This window comes from Panicum virgatum, chromosome 3N (assembly GCF_016808335.1).
Source record: "Panicum virgatum strain AP13 chromosome 3N, P.virgatum_v5, whole genome shotgun sequence".
Taxonomy (NCBI): Eukaryota; Viridiplantae; Streptophyta; class Magnoliopsida; order Poales; family Poaceae; genus Panicum; species Panicum virgatum.
This window is the reverse complement of record NC_053147.1, coordinates 58,912,102-58,927,771: the sequence shown is the minus strand read 5'-3', so window position 1 is coordinate 58,927,771 and position 15,670 is coordinate 58,912,102. Positions and strand designations below refer to the sequence as shown.

General features: G+C 48.2%; 1 protein-coding gene and 1 pseudogene across 1 annotated transcript; one reads left to right on the top strand and one right to left on the bottom strand.

Annotated features, from left to right (window-relative positions):
• The first annotated feature begins 5,745 nt into the window (after nucleotides 1-5,745).
• Nucleotides 5,746-10,117, top strand: LOC120666372 (annotated as a pseudogene).
• An 89-nt stretch (nucleotides 10,118-10,206) lies between these two features.
• Nucleotides 10,207-10,956, bottom strand: LOC120667943. The gene has a single exon (XM_039947917.1). It carries the CDS (start codon nucleotides 10,954-10,956, stop codon nucleotides 10,207-10,209), a length of 750 nt encoding a protein of 249 aa, XP_039803851.1.
• Nucleotides 10,957-15,670: the final 4,714 nt, after the last annotated feature.

Here is a 15,670-nt window from a genome sequence, read left to right as displayed (position 1 = left end):
TTAAGTTATGATGCACATATACTAACTTATGCAGCTTCTCATAACCTTATCGGTTTCTCAATTTAGTATGAACTAAAGAAAATGTACTCCAATTCCTTTCACACCCGCTAGATGACATGCATTGTGAAACAATGAGTTTTGCAAGTTTTTGTAATTCTTTACATTGTCCTCCATATTGAGTCCACCAATGAGCTGCAACAAACTAAGAAAATTAGCAATTGCATTATAAAAAACATGCAATCTGATCTGTCCAAGAATAATACACTACCTACACTTGTTTGACCATGTAATGCCGAACTCCGAGCCTCAATTGACCCAAACAACATTCTCTTTTCAGAAAAGATATTTGCAAATTGGTCAATCGCGATTGATGCCTCCGTAGGTGAGCTTGCTACCTTCTTAAGTGCCATTGTTACTGCAAATTGAGCACTGTGATGCTTTGTAAACTTTGAGTTATAGAGTGATTGAGGATCAAGGGCAGCTGCTAGGATGGGTAAAAAAGAACTTAAGTATCAAAAAAAGTAACACTAGTTTAGCTATTGAAAAAGAAAGTAAATAGCAGCAGCAATAATTCATAAAATGATACACGTGACAGGTACAATCAATGGAATAATTTTTACCTGCAAGCATTAGAGTCTCATTGAGAAGATATCTTGTCCTCTTATTGATTACTTCATTTAACCTATCTAGGAGACCTCTTTTGACGCGTTCGTCATGCTTCAAGGTAGCAAATATTTCTTTTTGTGCCTTCAACATCTTTGGGATGAACCCAGAAATGGTCCCATTCTTCTGCTAGTCAGCAAAGCGAAGCACTGAATAAAGCAGTGTGACAGCTTTCAAAACCAACTCCACATTATCCCACCAAAGCCTACTTTTCAAGCAATCATATGTGAATTTATGGTCTTCCTCATCTCTCCAATCATTATTTTCCAATCACTAGATACCATCCATGCTTCGAACTTATCTCGCCTATCCATGAAACTTTGCAGTAACAAGAAAATAGTGCCAAATCTAGTGGCATTCCACCGAATCAGCTCCCCTCCAATCTTCTATCTCATCATAGCATGAAGCTTGGAAAGATAGAAAAAGGTGAGTGCACTTGTAAAAAAACATATGTAAGTCCACTTGAAAAGATAGGACAGTCACCTATTATGGTTGTACAAGAATCAACCTGCTCCTGTTCACCGCGAGGAATGTTGGCCTTTTTATAATCCTCATATGCTTCATCTTGAATTGCTTTTTGTACATAGAGACGATGTTCTTTTGTATCAGCCCTTCTTTTTCTCCCTTGTGCATCTTTATCCAGCATTATCCTCCTCACAAACCTTGGCACATTAGGGCATGGCACAACATCCCCTTGTAAACCAGCTAGATGATTTTTGAGACGAGTTGCACCTCCACTTTCCTTTCTAGCTATACAGTAACTACAGCTCCTGAAATTCAAAAGAATGAAATTTATGTTCACAGCTCCATCCATTGTAGTCCAGCACATATCATTTATGTCAATTACATTACAAACTGATTACATTCTACATATGACTATCATCATGCATAATAATAATCATTCTTCACAGCAATGAAACTATTTTCCACTAGAGAACGTACAGAGGCTTACCATTTTTAGCGGTCACAATGTCACCAGCTCCACTGACTGAGCCGACATCACCATGCTGACAGGTACCTCCCTCCTCGTCCCGTTGTCTTGGCGCTGCACCCTCTCCCTATCCATGGCAGTGATGGTTCACTGGCACAGCCGTCCACATATAAGAACAAGATTAGCCTTGGCAGTAAATTTTCTTGTCATATTCCTAAAAAGAAAGATAAATATATGGATAAAGGTTTCTATGGATAAAGGTTGCTCGGTTAAATTAGCAGGGCACTACATGGAAAGGATGCACTATACTGAATCAAAACTAGTTGGCACAAGAATCGATCTCTCAATTTAGAATATAGCTCATAGATGAAGGCATGCAGCTTCTAGCGAACACAAGAACAAATCAAATCTTCGAGATACACTTGCCTAGGTAAAGGACGGCACAGTCGCTTCCTTGCTCCTGCTGCTGGCACAGTCGCAGCCCTTGCTCCTGCTGATGCTGGCACAAGACAAAAGGAGACCCAGCTGCGGCGCGGGTGCCCGGTAGCGGCCTCCGCCGCCGAGCGTCTACATCCGGCACACGGCCGCCGCCGCCGCCCGGCGCCTCCGCAGCCAACGCCGAGGGAGGGAGGCGGCTCACGGGACGAAGGCGAGAAGGAGTAGGAGACCCAGCTGCGCGGGCACCCGGCACACGGCCGCCGCCGCCGCCCGGCGCCTGCGTATTTTGGGGGGAATAGGAAATTCGGGGGCGATTCTATGGTTTGGGCGGCGCGCGGGCCGGCGGGGAAAGGCAATTTGAGCCAGATTGGCACGGTTCTGGGGCGGGAGCCGAATTCGCATGAAATGTTTTGGCCGGTATGTTTTTTATCGCGAGCTACCTATATAAATGGTATATCGGGTGAATCGGCGAAATTTTGCCGAGAATGTTTTCCTTGGCCGAGAGGAGGAAGACAGAGCACAATGCAGGATCCTGAGCTTTTCTCTGATTGATTGCAGGTAGTACGGTGGCCAACACTGAAGGCGAGTGCTCGGTGACTATGCTGCCTCCAGGTGGGAGGTGCATTCAGAGGGCCTGCATTTTGCTCTGTGTCGAGAGGTTCGACGGCGTTATCGGCGGCGTCTGCATTGATGGCCAACCATGCGAATGCTCGTCCCTCTATATATATGTAGCAACGGATGAACAATAGAAGATAGGTGTGCTGTCGTCGTGGGAGAGCGCGGCGGCGGCGCAAACCGTGGAGCAGAAGACCTCTGCCACAGCACGCCTGAAGATGCAGGAGATGGCGGAGTTGGAGGCAGGTGGTGCAGTAGGTGCGGTGGGAATCGACGGCGGCGGGTAGAGGATCCCTCGCGGATGATGTGGGCTGAGTTTTCTTCAACCCCCCGTGTCATCTCCCCGGGGGGCGACTCGGGCAGCCCCCACGTCCTCCGCCGCCGCCACCCCCCTTCGAGCCCCCTCCTCCTCGCCGCCACCGGAGCAGGGCCTCGGAAGCCCGGGCACCCGCTAGGAGGGCGGCGGCGGGGCATCTTCCATCGCTCGGGGCGCTCCCACCTGGGCGGCAGGGCCGCGCCGGCCATGGCTGCGGTGGGGCCCCGAGCCGGCGGATCCAGCGTCCCGGGGGCCGGATCCGGCGCCTCCGGGGGCAGATTTCCGTTGTCGCAGCGCCGCACCTCGGCTTGGTGGTCGGGAGAGGCGTCCACGACGGCGGCAACAGCGGAGCCGTGTTCCTGCTCGGCGGCAACGGTGGCGGCTTTCCTGCCTCAGGTGTGCGCGTGGTGACCTCCGTTTCTGCTGGGTGCTGCGCCACGGTCCCACCCCATCAGGTCTGCCGGCGGTAGCTTGGGGCATCAGCTGGCGTCCTGTTGGGCGGGGTGCCCCTGAGACCAGCGGCGGCGGCACGCACATGAGGGTGCAGCACAGGAGGAGGAGGAGCCCGCCGGCGTTGGTGTGGCGCACGGCGGCTTGGAGGTGCACGTGCGGCACCAGCGGTGGAAGGCGGTCTACGCGAGGTGCATGGAGGCACGGTCGCCGGCGCCGCCCCGGAAGGCTTTCCACGGCCGGGGTCCTGGGAGTGCCGGGCTGGGTTCGTGCTGTGGTGGATGGGCTCAGGGCGAAAGCCTTTGCCTGCACGTGGCGATGGCGGTGGCGTCATTGGCGTCGCTCTCCCTGTTGGGGGCGTCATCTTGGAGTTCTATCCCTATGGCACGGGGGTTCTCTGGGTGAAAACTCTGTCCAGTTTCTGGACGAGCGACGACGATGCCACTGGCGTCGTCCCCTCCTTGGAGGCGTCGTCTCTAGAGACCCAACTCGGCTTTGGCATTGTTGGTGATGCCGGCTCAAGGGAGGCCTCTTTTCGATGCGGTGCAAGGCGGCATGGTGCAGGTTGGCAAGCTTCTGGGGGTTGCTAAACTAGCGTGGTGATGCTCGCAACTCTGGCGGCGACAAGGGGTTTTCTTACGTCGTCGGTGTGGCCGCGAGCAGCGGACTGCGGCAGCTGGGGTTGCTTGGCAACCGTCAATGCGGTGTGGGACAGCGTTGGAAGGCGGCTCCTGCGGCACCGGCATCGTGCGACAACTTGGCTTGCAGCGGACTGCGGCGGGTGGCTCAGCTCCGCTGGGCTACTTCGGTGTGGTACATCGTTGGAAGACGGCGCAAGCGACTACCTTGGTTTGCTGGCTCGACGGCGGGAGCCTTATGCGTAGGTGAAGCAACGAGGCGAAGTCGACTTCAGTGGTGGCTCGGCTTTTCGATGGATGCTCTAGGAAGCAGGGCACCCCTACTTTCCATCCTGATGGCGACTTCTGATACGGATCCGTGACATGGAGTGCTGTGGCGGATGTGGCGAGGCCCCTGCGTGCGGTGTTCTTCGAGGCGACGAGTGAAGTCCAATGGCGGGAGTGGCGAGAGGCCCCTGCGAGTTTGTGCTTTCGTGGCGGCGACTGCGAGGCAGCCTCTGAGAGGTCCGGATCTGGTGGTTTTCACCCTGTCAGGTGGAGGGTGGTGTTGCAGCGACACTTCGGCGTTGGGTCCTGCATGGCGGTGGCCTTATTGGTACGGTGTGGTATGTTCTTCTCTAGGGTCCCCGTTGATGCTGGGCATGGCGGGAGGTTTCAGCGACAACTTTGAGAGCGTAATTGCCTCTGGGTGCTGTGTGTAGGCTTTGTTCTTGCCGCCGTTGTCAAGTGGAGTGGGGTTTTAGAGTGGTGTGGTGCGGCTGTGTTGATTTCTCAATCCAGCCAGTCACTGTTTGAGTTGAGTTGGCATGGTACGTGTTGATGTCCCAATTCAACCGGCCGGTGTTCTTTTTCTTTTTATTGTTTGCCCAGTTTGGGATTATTCTTTTTTTAATATAATCGGCAGCTCTCCTGCCTGGTTCGTTTCAAAAAATATGTGGGCTACAACGAGGCTGCGCCTGCGACCGGGCCACCGGGAAAGTCGGCCACGCGGAGATATCAAATATCAGGCTAGTGGTACTATAGCTCCACTGTAGGTATCGCACAATATGGATTTCCACGTGTAATTGAGGCTAAACACTGTAAGTAACTACTATAATAATCAGCTGCTACATTATATATTCTCTCACAAAATTTGCCGCTACAAAATCAGCCAGCTACAATCAACCATCCAAACAAGCTGCAAATCACTGCTACAATATCGAAGGCAGGCACGGATTCAGATCTTGAGCCACGCACACACCAGATAGAGATGGATTTTGAGCCTAAAATTCCCACGTTATTATTATTTTTTTGATGAAACAGGAGGGTAATTTCCTACTGGTTCCCACATTATTATTATGGTGAGTGGCGGATTTGTGTGAGCAGCACGATAAGTGGGTGGCGGATTTTGTACATAATGTCACATGTTTTACTGAATAATGATTTTCCAAAACAAGTTATTAGTAAATTTTAAGTAAAATTATACATCAAACATGTTAAAAAATGTATTCACATAATTTTGTTGAAATATTTATTACGATGAGTCGATTAAAGTAGTTCTCTATAAGAGTTATTCTAAATAAACTTCTTCTAATAATTCTACCACCGATCTGCAATTGCAAATTTCCCCGAAAAGAAAAGAAACTCAAATAGTGACAAATCTGCAAAAATAAGTCATGACCCGCCACGTCGGATTATTTCAACGCCAATCATCCTCCGGTCTCCGGCCGAAACTGCCGGCGGCGGCCGGCAGCTAAAGCCCACGTCGCACTCCACTCCGCCGCTCGGGGACAACGCAGGGCCGGCCGGCCGGCGGCGGGATTCATATATGTGCACCACCCAGCCCAGTGCGCCACGTGTTCTCTACTTCCCGCAGAGCTACCCGCGGTCTTGTGCTCCCCTCCCGCCAGCCACCGCACCGGGCGCCGATGGCGGCCGCAGCGGCTTCCGCGCCGGCGGCGCCGCGGGGGACGCTGGTGTGCGCGTCTCTCACGGCGCGGTCGCCTCAGGAGGTGGCGGCTGAGGGGGCCGCCGCCGCCGCGCTCGGCGCCGACGTGGTGGAGCTCCTGGTCGGCTGCCTCGAGGGCTTCCAGCCGCGCAGGGACCTGCCCGTCCTCCTCGCCCAGCCCCGCCCGCTCCCCGTCATCGTCACCTACAGGTTCTTGTTTCTTCTTGTCGCATTCTCCGAGGATTGGCTGCTTTCAGTACAATTGAATGGGGAAAAAATGAAAAGGTTAAATTTCAGGTTGCGTTTATGGTACCATCACAGGAACAGTCCGTATCTGTTCGCTTAATCATTTTCGAATGTTCGCGGTGCTCCTAACCTAAGTATGAATGTTGGTTGATGTTGGTTGCACAGGCCGAAATGGGAAGGAGGCCAATATGAAGGTGAAGACCAACCGCGGTTTGAGGCGCTTCTGTTGGCAATGGAGCTGGGAGCTGAGTATGTGGATATTGAGTTCAAGGTTGGCTCCGTCCTCATTCCTCTCTAATTGGTCTGACGAACCAAATTGGTTACAAGGTTGCTCTTTAGATTGATAGACAAAGGAAGTGAATTTTCTTTTCATTTGATATCTTTATGCTGCTTTAATCTCACTGGAATGATAAATACAATATATCTGAGGAAGTTGGATTGCAATCTAGTCTTGGGCTGTGAAGTGTCCAACTCAATTCCCTAACTAAAGTTCTCTAACTTTCATTGAATCAGCCACTAAGATCAATTCTTTATAAAGATCAACAAACATTAAATTGGTTTTCATGTTGGCACTTGATTGCTGTAACAGTGTTTTTGGTCTGCAGGTTGCCGACAAATTTCTGAATTTTTTGTCGGGGAAGAAACCGGAAACCTGTAAGCTCATTGTTTCATTTCATAACTATGAGTACACTCCATCGGTAGAGGAGCTTCTGAGTTTGGTGGATCAGATTCAAGCAACAGGGGCTGATATTGTGAAAATTGCAACCACTGCTACTGAAATTGATGATGTGTCAAGTACTTGTCCATTGCAAAGTGAGTTTACTGTTTGAGTAAATTCTTTCTTTGCTAATTGATAGTGTCAGCTCGTGATAGTTTTTTTTTTCCTTTTGCAGTAGGAGTTTTTATTCTACCTCACTGTTGTTTATTGCCTCATAGCATGATATCTACTTCTGAACCTTGTTCTAGAGTTACAAAGATCATGTTGTTCTTGCTGTCTATAGCACTCCTAGGGCCCTTTAAGACAAGCTGTTAATTTTCGGTTTTGATCAAGTAAATTTTACTAGGATCAATTGATCCAAGTAGAACCAATAGTTTGCTGATGACTGAACATGGATTATAATTGGAGACCTAGACTACAGTTGCACCCCTTCAGATTTACTCTGATCAAATGCTCAAATTTCCATACTGTTGTACGAAGTCTCTGACTTAGTATCATTGAATTCAAATATCATTCTTTTATAGGGGAACAACAAGGGAGGTCCCTACCAAAGTGTACTTGAATATAAAACAAATTATGCCAGTGATACTGGCAATTGAACCACATATGTTCTTCTAGTGAATATTTCACTCTAAACAAATGCAGGAAGATTTCTTCTACGAATCATAGTTAGGACTGCACCAGGGAAGCACAAGTGACATATTAATTTATTATCCTATGCATTGATTACTTTATTTTCATGTTTCATTTTCTAGTTTCCTTAACATGATTCCTAGTTCTCATCATCTTTTATTTAAATAATGAACTAGGCAAAGCAGTTGCCAATCATTGGGCTGGTGATGAAAGAACGGGGTTTCATTTCTCAGATTCTTTGCGCAAAATATGGTGGATACCTTACTTTTGCATCTCTTGAAAAAGGAAAAGAATCCGCCCCCGGGCAACCAACAGTAACAGAGTTGATAAATAAGTACAAAATTAAGCAGATAGGCCCAGATACAAAGGTCTTTGGTATTATCGGAAATCCAGTTGGCCACAGTAAGAGTCCAATTTTGCAGAATCAAGCTTTCAGATCAGTGGGTTTCGATGCTGTGTTTCTGCCATTTTTGTCAGATGACTTGGTTAAGTTTCTTAGTACCTTCTCTTCACCAGACTATGCTGGCTTCAGGTGAAATAGTAGTTTTCTTGCAATGATGTTTGTAATTTGTTATAATTATAAAGATTCAAATATGTTTTTTTTTGCAGGAATTCAATTATGTAGTCTATTCCCCATGTCTCAAATAGCCTATATATATTTTTTTTTCATCCAACTAATTGTACTGCAGTTGCACAATGCCCCATAAGGAAATTGCAGTTAGGTGCTGTGATTATCTGGATCCTATTGCCAGGGTAATTTCATGCCACATTCATTTTTCTTGTCATTTTATTGGATTTCTCAGAGCAGCTAGAGTAACATCAGGGGAAAAATCGTTCTCCCCAGGACATTGGAGCTATTAATACAATTGTTAGAAGGCCTGATGGAAAACTTGTAGGGTATAATACTGATTATGTTGGTGCTATTGCTGCTATTGAGGATGCAATAAGAGGTTTGTACATTTCACTACTTAGTTCTGGTATTCTGATTGGTATTCAATCTAACGGTCCCTTGGACCAATAATCTGCAGCATCACAACCAACGGATCCAACCACTTCACCACTGGCTGGAAGACCTTTCGTTGTTATTGGCGCCGGTGGTGCTGCAAAAGCAGTCGCATATGGTGCAAAAGAGAAGGGTGCAAAAGTTGTAATTGCTAACCGTACCTTTGGTATTTTTCTTCTATTGAACTGTTCTTCTCCAAAAATTTTAGATTTACATGCTAGACATGCACACAAAGCACTTAAATTACCGCACTGAATGCAGTGAATACGGATGATATTGCTTGATCCTTTAAGCATGTGCTGTCTTAAGTGCATTGTCTGGTATCTGAAATGTAAGCATTTTCATTAGAGTTCCTTTATGACAACTTTTGTTTGTTTCTTAAATGAGATTATGTCGTGGTAAGTTAGGTCTGGCAGAAGGCTTTAACCTATTATAGATCCAAACACAGCGATTATTCCTAAGGCAGGGGCTAAGTCCCTAAAGCCTTTCTTTTATAGACAACATGCAAATTTAACTTTGAAGTTTTTATTGTGGCAGTCATGTTCTGTAGCATGACTTTGTTCTGAAACTTTCCTTTGCTCCCTGATTATCCTGATATATGTGATAAAAATATGATTGATTAAGTTTATAAGTCAAAACTTTCTGCAACATGCCAGCCCGTGCTCAAGAGCTTGCCACCTTGATTGGGGGTACTGCTTTAACCTTGTCTGAGTTGGAAAACTACCACCCGGAGGAAGGCATGATTCTTGCAAATGCAACATCAGTCGGAATGTATCCAAATGTCAATGAAACTCCTTTATCGAAGGTCTGAAACTTGCTTAGCTACTCTAGCGACAACTGTAATTGATACATCCTTTTTTTAATTTCACATAATAAGAAATACATTATAATCTTGCAGAAAGCTCTTAGAAACTACTCCATTGTCTTTGACGCGGTCTACATTCCAAAAGAGACCAGACTTCTCCGAGAAGCTGCAGAATGTGGAGCAACAGTTGTTGATGGTCTGGATATGTTATTAAGACTAGTGATGGTTCAATTTGGGCTTTTCACAGGGGGAATGCCAGGTACTTTTTTGCAGCCTTTTTCTAATTCCCTGATTTGGGCAAAAGTCATTAGTTTGTCTTATTGTCGCTCAAAAAACCTTATAGTCCTATGACTCCACCTTACAGCTCCACGAAGGTTGATGCGTGATGCTATTCTGACAAGCACACAGTAATGCTTCTACGAAAGGCAAGGGTCCACTACCTGCTTGGTCCTGAACGATACAGAAATCACTGCCTTGAACACAGGTGGTGGAGAAGCCGGTTTCATCTCGCTTATCATGTGTTCTCCTGCTGCCTTATCACCTGTTCAGTAAAGAATAAGCTCTGGCTCAACATTGTAAATAGTTTTTATCTTTGTTCCAGACTGCAAAAGCAAAACCGACCTGTGAAATATCTGGATGGGTATGTTCAATAAAGATCGAATAAACTTCATCCATGGAGCAAAACCTGTTAAATGTTTGAATGGATGCAGATGAGGCTACGTTTTGAGCTTCAATTCTATAGCTTGGAGACAGAAACTTGCTTGGATGATGGTAAATTCTGAGCATTTACAAATTCGTTGGACAAACTGGACATGATGAAGCCTCATTTGTGAGACATACTTGTAGAGAGAGGCGCGGTCGGAGTCTGGCGGTCATGGGAGGCGAGCAGCTCCTTACCGGTCTCCATCTTGTCATCATGCTGCATCTGGAGTTCCTCGAGGGCCAAGAAGGAGCGCGCGCTCAGGAAGGTGTGAGGCGAGCGCTTGGAGGTGATCACCGGCTTGATGTGGCGATACTTGGGATTCAGCCCGCGGAGAAGGTTGAGCACTTGGCTCGGCTCCGAGACGGGCTGCCCAATGTCACGGAGCTTGTCGGCGAGGCGCTTGAGGGTGGAGCAGTACTCGTCAATGGTGGCGTCGTCTTGCACGATGGAGCGCAGTTCGGCCTCGAGGTAGATGGCACGGTGCAGCTCGTTGTTGAGGAAGAGACCCTCGACGTCGCCCCAGAGGGTGAACGCGGAGACGCGCGGCCTGTAGACGATGTCGAAGACAGTCTTGTTGATGGTGGTGTAGATCCAGTTGACGACGATGTGGTCGATCTGTCGCCACTCGGCGGTGCGTTGGGCGATGGGCGGCGCGGAACGGACGAAGTCATCGAGCCCGAACTTGCCGAGGACGGACTCGAAGAGAACGCGCCACTGCCCATAGTTCGCAGAGGGGAAGTCGAGGAGGACGGGAACATGCGAGCGGATGTTCACCTGCTGCACGACGGCGGCCGGAGCAGGCTGAGGAGCGTCGGGAAGGGGCTCAGAGGAGACGGAGGAGCTTGAGGAGGAGTGTGCCAGCGACGACATGGCGGCGCGTCGCGGCACGCAGGCAGAAGCGGATGCGGAAGCTAGAGAATAGGATCTAGGGTAACTGATACCATGTAGAGAGATTGTAGGATCAACCACGGTTTGTATTGATCACGTTGAATAGCTTATATAGGTGTACAACAACGGCTCATGGAGTCATTACAAGCGCGGAAGGCGCAGGCGAGCGCGGTCACGGTGCGTTGTGGGCGCGGTGGACGCGGTCTGCGTGGCGCGCGCGTCGCGGGGCGCGCGTCGCGGGGCGCGCATGGCGCGCACGAGGGCAACAATACTTACATGTCTGCGGCTGTTGTGTCCTTTAAATCCTTGGATTCAGGATAGGTTCACCATTCAGGCGTTTCCTCCTTTGTAACAAAACGCTTTGATTATGAGATGACCTTCGTTGAAACATTTTGTTGTATATTCCTATATGCTCAAAAAAAAAACTTCCTCTTTTTTCCCGGCTTTCACAGCCAGAAGTGTATTAGAAATAACAGTAAAAATTAGTTAGCATGCAAAGACTAGCAACAAGAACTAATCAACACAATTCAAGTAAGCACGCAATCAACTAAAACTAGTTAGCAAGAGTAAGTGCTAATTAACTAGTTTTAATGAGTTTTTAATGAGTGGCCATAAATTAATTAATGGGTGCACGAAATAAGAAACAAGCCAAAAAGAGCTCACTGATCTGCCAGTGCTTGATCCTTCCTCGTGGGCCAACGACCAAGGCCCAAGAGCACTCCGCCGGTCTGCTCCAAACGAGCTGAGCAAAGGCTGCTCACGCTTGGGCCTTCTTGCAGCTTGCCTGTGCTGTGCAGGCCTGTGGGTGCGCTGCTCCATGCGTGGCGGTTATTTTTTTATATTTAAAAAAAATTAAAATTTCAAAAATATATCTCTGTTTTGGAAAATTTCAAAAATATACCCCAGTCGCCATATGGGGGCGACAGGGCTCAAATGTAATTTTTTTCTTCTTCAAATTTGCAACAAAGTCCTTGGAGAAAAAAAAAGAGGGGGCCTGTCGCCCGTTGGGGGGACAGGGGCCTTCCCCTCTATTTAAGTCCTGGCCGCCATTCCCTTTGTCATTTGAGCCTAAAAATTCAGGAAAAAAGAGAGGGGTGAGGAGAAGAAAAGCGGCGAAGCTCTGTCGAATTGCGTACTCCTGATCTACAGGTAACTTCCGTATGAATCCATTGATATTGTATAACAATTTAATTTAATTAGTGGATTAGCTGAATTAGATTTGGTGCTTTAGAACACTAGTTTAGTATTACAATTTGAGTACTATTACAGACTTTTTCAAATAAAATAATTATACATTAGAATAGAATTATGACAGTACCCTATTGATATTGCAACATAAGGCAATGACTGCCTCAAATTGTGGAGGATTTTCATGGACCGAAGAAAAATCTAGTATAATACTTGATATCATGACCCATCTTGTTATCAGTAAGAAGTTGGATCCGTTAGGGATGGTACGATAGAGATGGTGTTGTCCAAAGTAGTAGAGTTTAAAGATTTCACATTATTTCGAGGTATTACGACGCAAGATGTAAAGGGACACCTGCTAGAACGTCGGAAGATATACATGAGAGTATGTGAACTAGCAAATCATCCTAATATCATTGGATTCTTACAAAGTTCTTGTAAGATTGTAACACCCCTGTGTTAATCTTGCTCGCTAATCACGATTTATTTCGCTAATCGGGGACTCAAGTTCGTCGTTAGCGCTAATCGCGCTCGCTTAGTAAACATCTACTTAGCTGTTTTCGATCTCGTTTTTGTCACCGATTCGAGCTTCAAATCAATTTTCGCCCAAAATGAAAGTTGTAGATCTTTCCTTTCTCTACAACTTTTATTTTAGCCAAATTTCAAGTTCCTACATGAAAATTGGAGTTTCAACTAGTCTAACTCGGGCTAAAATCATTTAAAAGAGTAAACAGTGCCCTTCCTGTGCTCAATACTATGCCCCGACGCCCATACCGCCGCTGTGGTCGCCGGCGAGCGCGTCCACGCGTCGGCAATCACGCCCGACGCCGCTCTTCTCCTCTCGCGGATGCCTCGAAGCTTCCCGTGCCGTCCCAATCCTCCTTTCTCCTCCTCAGTGCACGACGAGCCGAGCTCGAGCGAGCAGCACCGAGCAAACCCTAGTTCGTCATCCTCGGCGCCGGCCGTCGTTCCTCGCGCCCCGATCCTCCCGAACCCCGATTCACCTTGCCCTCCACCTCCTCCGCCTCATCCTGTGCCTGATTGAGTTGTTTCCCGGCCGAATCGGCCTAGCACCGAGCTCCAGAACGCGGCCGCCATTGCCGACCTCCGTCAACCTCTGTCTCGAGCTTAGCCCCTCACGTCGACGACCCTCTTCCGGACCTCCTCCGCTCAAAATCGATCCACGGTGAGCTCGGCTGCAACCCTATCTCACTCCCCGGCTTTCTCCCCACCCAAATCCGCGGCCACCACCGCTGAATCACCGCCGCGCCGCCGCGGACGCCCTGAGCGCCGCCCGCGCGCGCCGCCGGGGCTCCCTGCTCCAGCCCGCGGCCCCTACCGCGCGCCCCTAGGCCTCTTGGCCTCCCTGAGGCTCACGCCGCCCGCTCCCGCCGCCGCCTTGCGCCGCAGTGGCCGGAACGCCGCCGCCGCCGACGCCCCTGTGCCCCGCGCCTTGTCCCGCGCCCCCGCCCCGCCTGCCGTCCTGGCCGTGGGGCCCCGCAGCAGCGCCGCCGGCCGGCCCCCGCCAGCGGGAGCGCCGCCGCGGGCCCGTCAGTGCCGCGCCGGCCATGGCCGGGCGGAGCGCGGGCGGCGCGAAGCAGAGGAAAGGGGGCGAGCTGGGCCGGCGCCCACTGCCATGTGGGGCCCGGCTGTCAGCCCCCCTCTTTTATGTTTTCCTGTTATTCTTTTTCAGCTGAAAGTTCATAATTGTGTATTAAATCACAGAAAAATGCGAAAAATGTCAAACAAATTTTATTAGGTTTCTAAAATCATGATCTTCAGAGGAAAAATGCTTGAGCATGCATTTTGTCACTGTTACCCCTGTTAATATTTTATTTTGTGCTTGAGCTAGTTTAATTATTACCGCTTTTTCTGTTGCTCTAAAAATTATGAAAAATTTATAGTGGCTTAGTTCTTGCATGTGTAGTTCACTAAAAAAGTTTCAGGTGCTTGTTCTATGTGCAAGTGTGTGAACCTTTTGTTGTTTAAATTCTTTTCTAGGTTAAATTGAGTACTCTTGATCGTCGTTAATTGTTGGAAAAATTCTATGGCATGCTTTACTGTCTTCACGTTACGCTGATTAATTTTGTTGATAGATCATGTATGCAAGTTAGGGTTTTTCTTATAGTTTGCCCTAGCCATGCTCTTTCCGTTATTTAAGTGTTGTTAGTTGTTTTTGGAAGCAAACACTTCAGGCTAATTTTGAGTTAATCTTTTCATCGCATTAGGTGCTCATGCATTGCACTGTGTTCTAATTGTGCATGGCATATTTTTATTCGTGTAGACGCCGCGAACGAAGTCGCCCACGAGTTGATCGCTGAGCCGGTCCAGGAGCCACGAGCAGAAGAGCCGCAGAAGGTCGCCGTTGAGCCCGCTGCAAAAGATCTCGTTAACCCCGCTGACATGCAAGGCAAGCCCCGGAGCATAACCATAATTTAAATTATTCAATGTTTATTTAAGTATTGTGCATTTATGTTCTAGGAGTTGAATGGGATCATAGTATGCATGTTTTCCCTAGGTACCGTGGGCCTATACTAGTATGCAGGTGTCGATAGAAATGCTCTGCTAATAGGATTTCGGTAGAAGTCGAGTGATTACTGTCACTCGCGAGTTTAGGATCTTGATCCCTTAGCTTTGGCTTTGAAATGAATTGTTGAGTAAAGAGAAATGGAGACCGGGCGGAAATGAGATGGTTTTGGTATGGAATGGATGGAAAGTAAGCTCCGCCTGTGTTGATTGAGGACCGTTCCATTGTTGGCAGTGTTGACTGAGTTTGAACAGTATTAACCACATGCCGGAAGTAGGAGGTAGTCGAAACCGGTAAGCTAATTACCTGATTTGCAACGATACTTTGAATCGCGACCTGCTACTCTGGGAGTGGAATGATGGCGGGTGTTGGATAGTATGTCGCCTCGGGGTTCTCAGAGAGTTCGCCGTGAGGGACCCTTCACCCGGGTTTTGGCAGGCGTGATTCAGACGTTGGGGTGATGATGGGAACAGTTGACGTGTGTGGCCCGACGGGGTTTACGCGTGTCGTGTGAGTTAGGTCCACCTTGCAAGGTTAAATCGGATCGATTCGCCGTCTCTCTCGGTTAAGAGAACCTTGGTCACTTTGTCACATCGTAGTAAGAAAGTGGAATGAAAAAGGAATGAAAAAGTTTGATTTGTGAGTTACTGCAGAATAATCTGCTCCACCATGTGTGCTCTAGATGATTAGGCAAATTTAGTTAATACTTGGTATACTAAGTGGAGCTAAAATATTGAAAGTAAGGATTCACTTCTAGCAGCTTTTCAGCAAAAGAACTTCCGAGCCAAAAAGCTCTGCATGTCTAGATAATGGGCTAAGTATACCCAAAGTCGGGTAAACCTTGCTGAGTATTAGTATACTCAGGGTTGTTGTTGAATCCTTTTAAGCAGGTTGTGTCCCCGCTGACTTCGAGGAGATCTGTGCGTCCTGGATTGGACAGCCGCTTCCTCCTGGGTTTACCGTCGAGTGGGCCCCGTCTTC

Bases quoted from the DNA above. Each gene is read 5' to 3' on its own strand.
- LOC120667943 (XM_039947917.1), bottom strand. From the start codon at position 10,956: ATGTCGTCGCTGGCACACTCCTCCTCAAGCTCCTCCGTCTCCTCTGAG.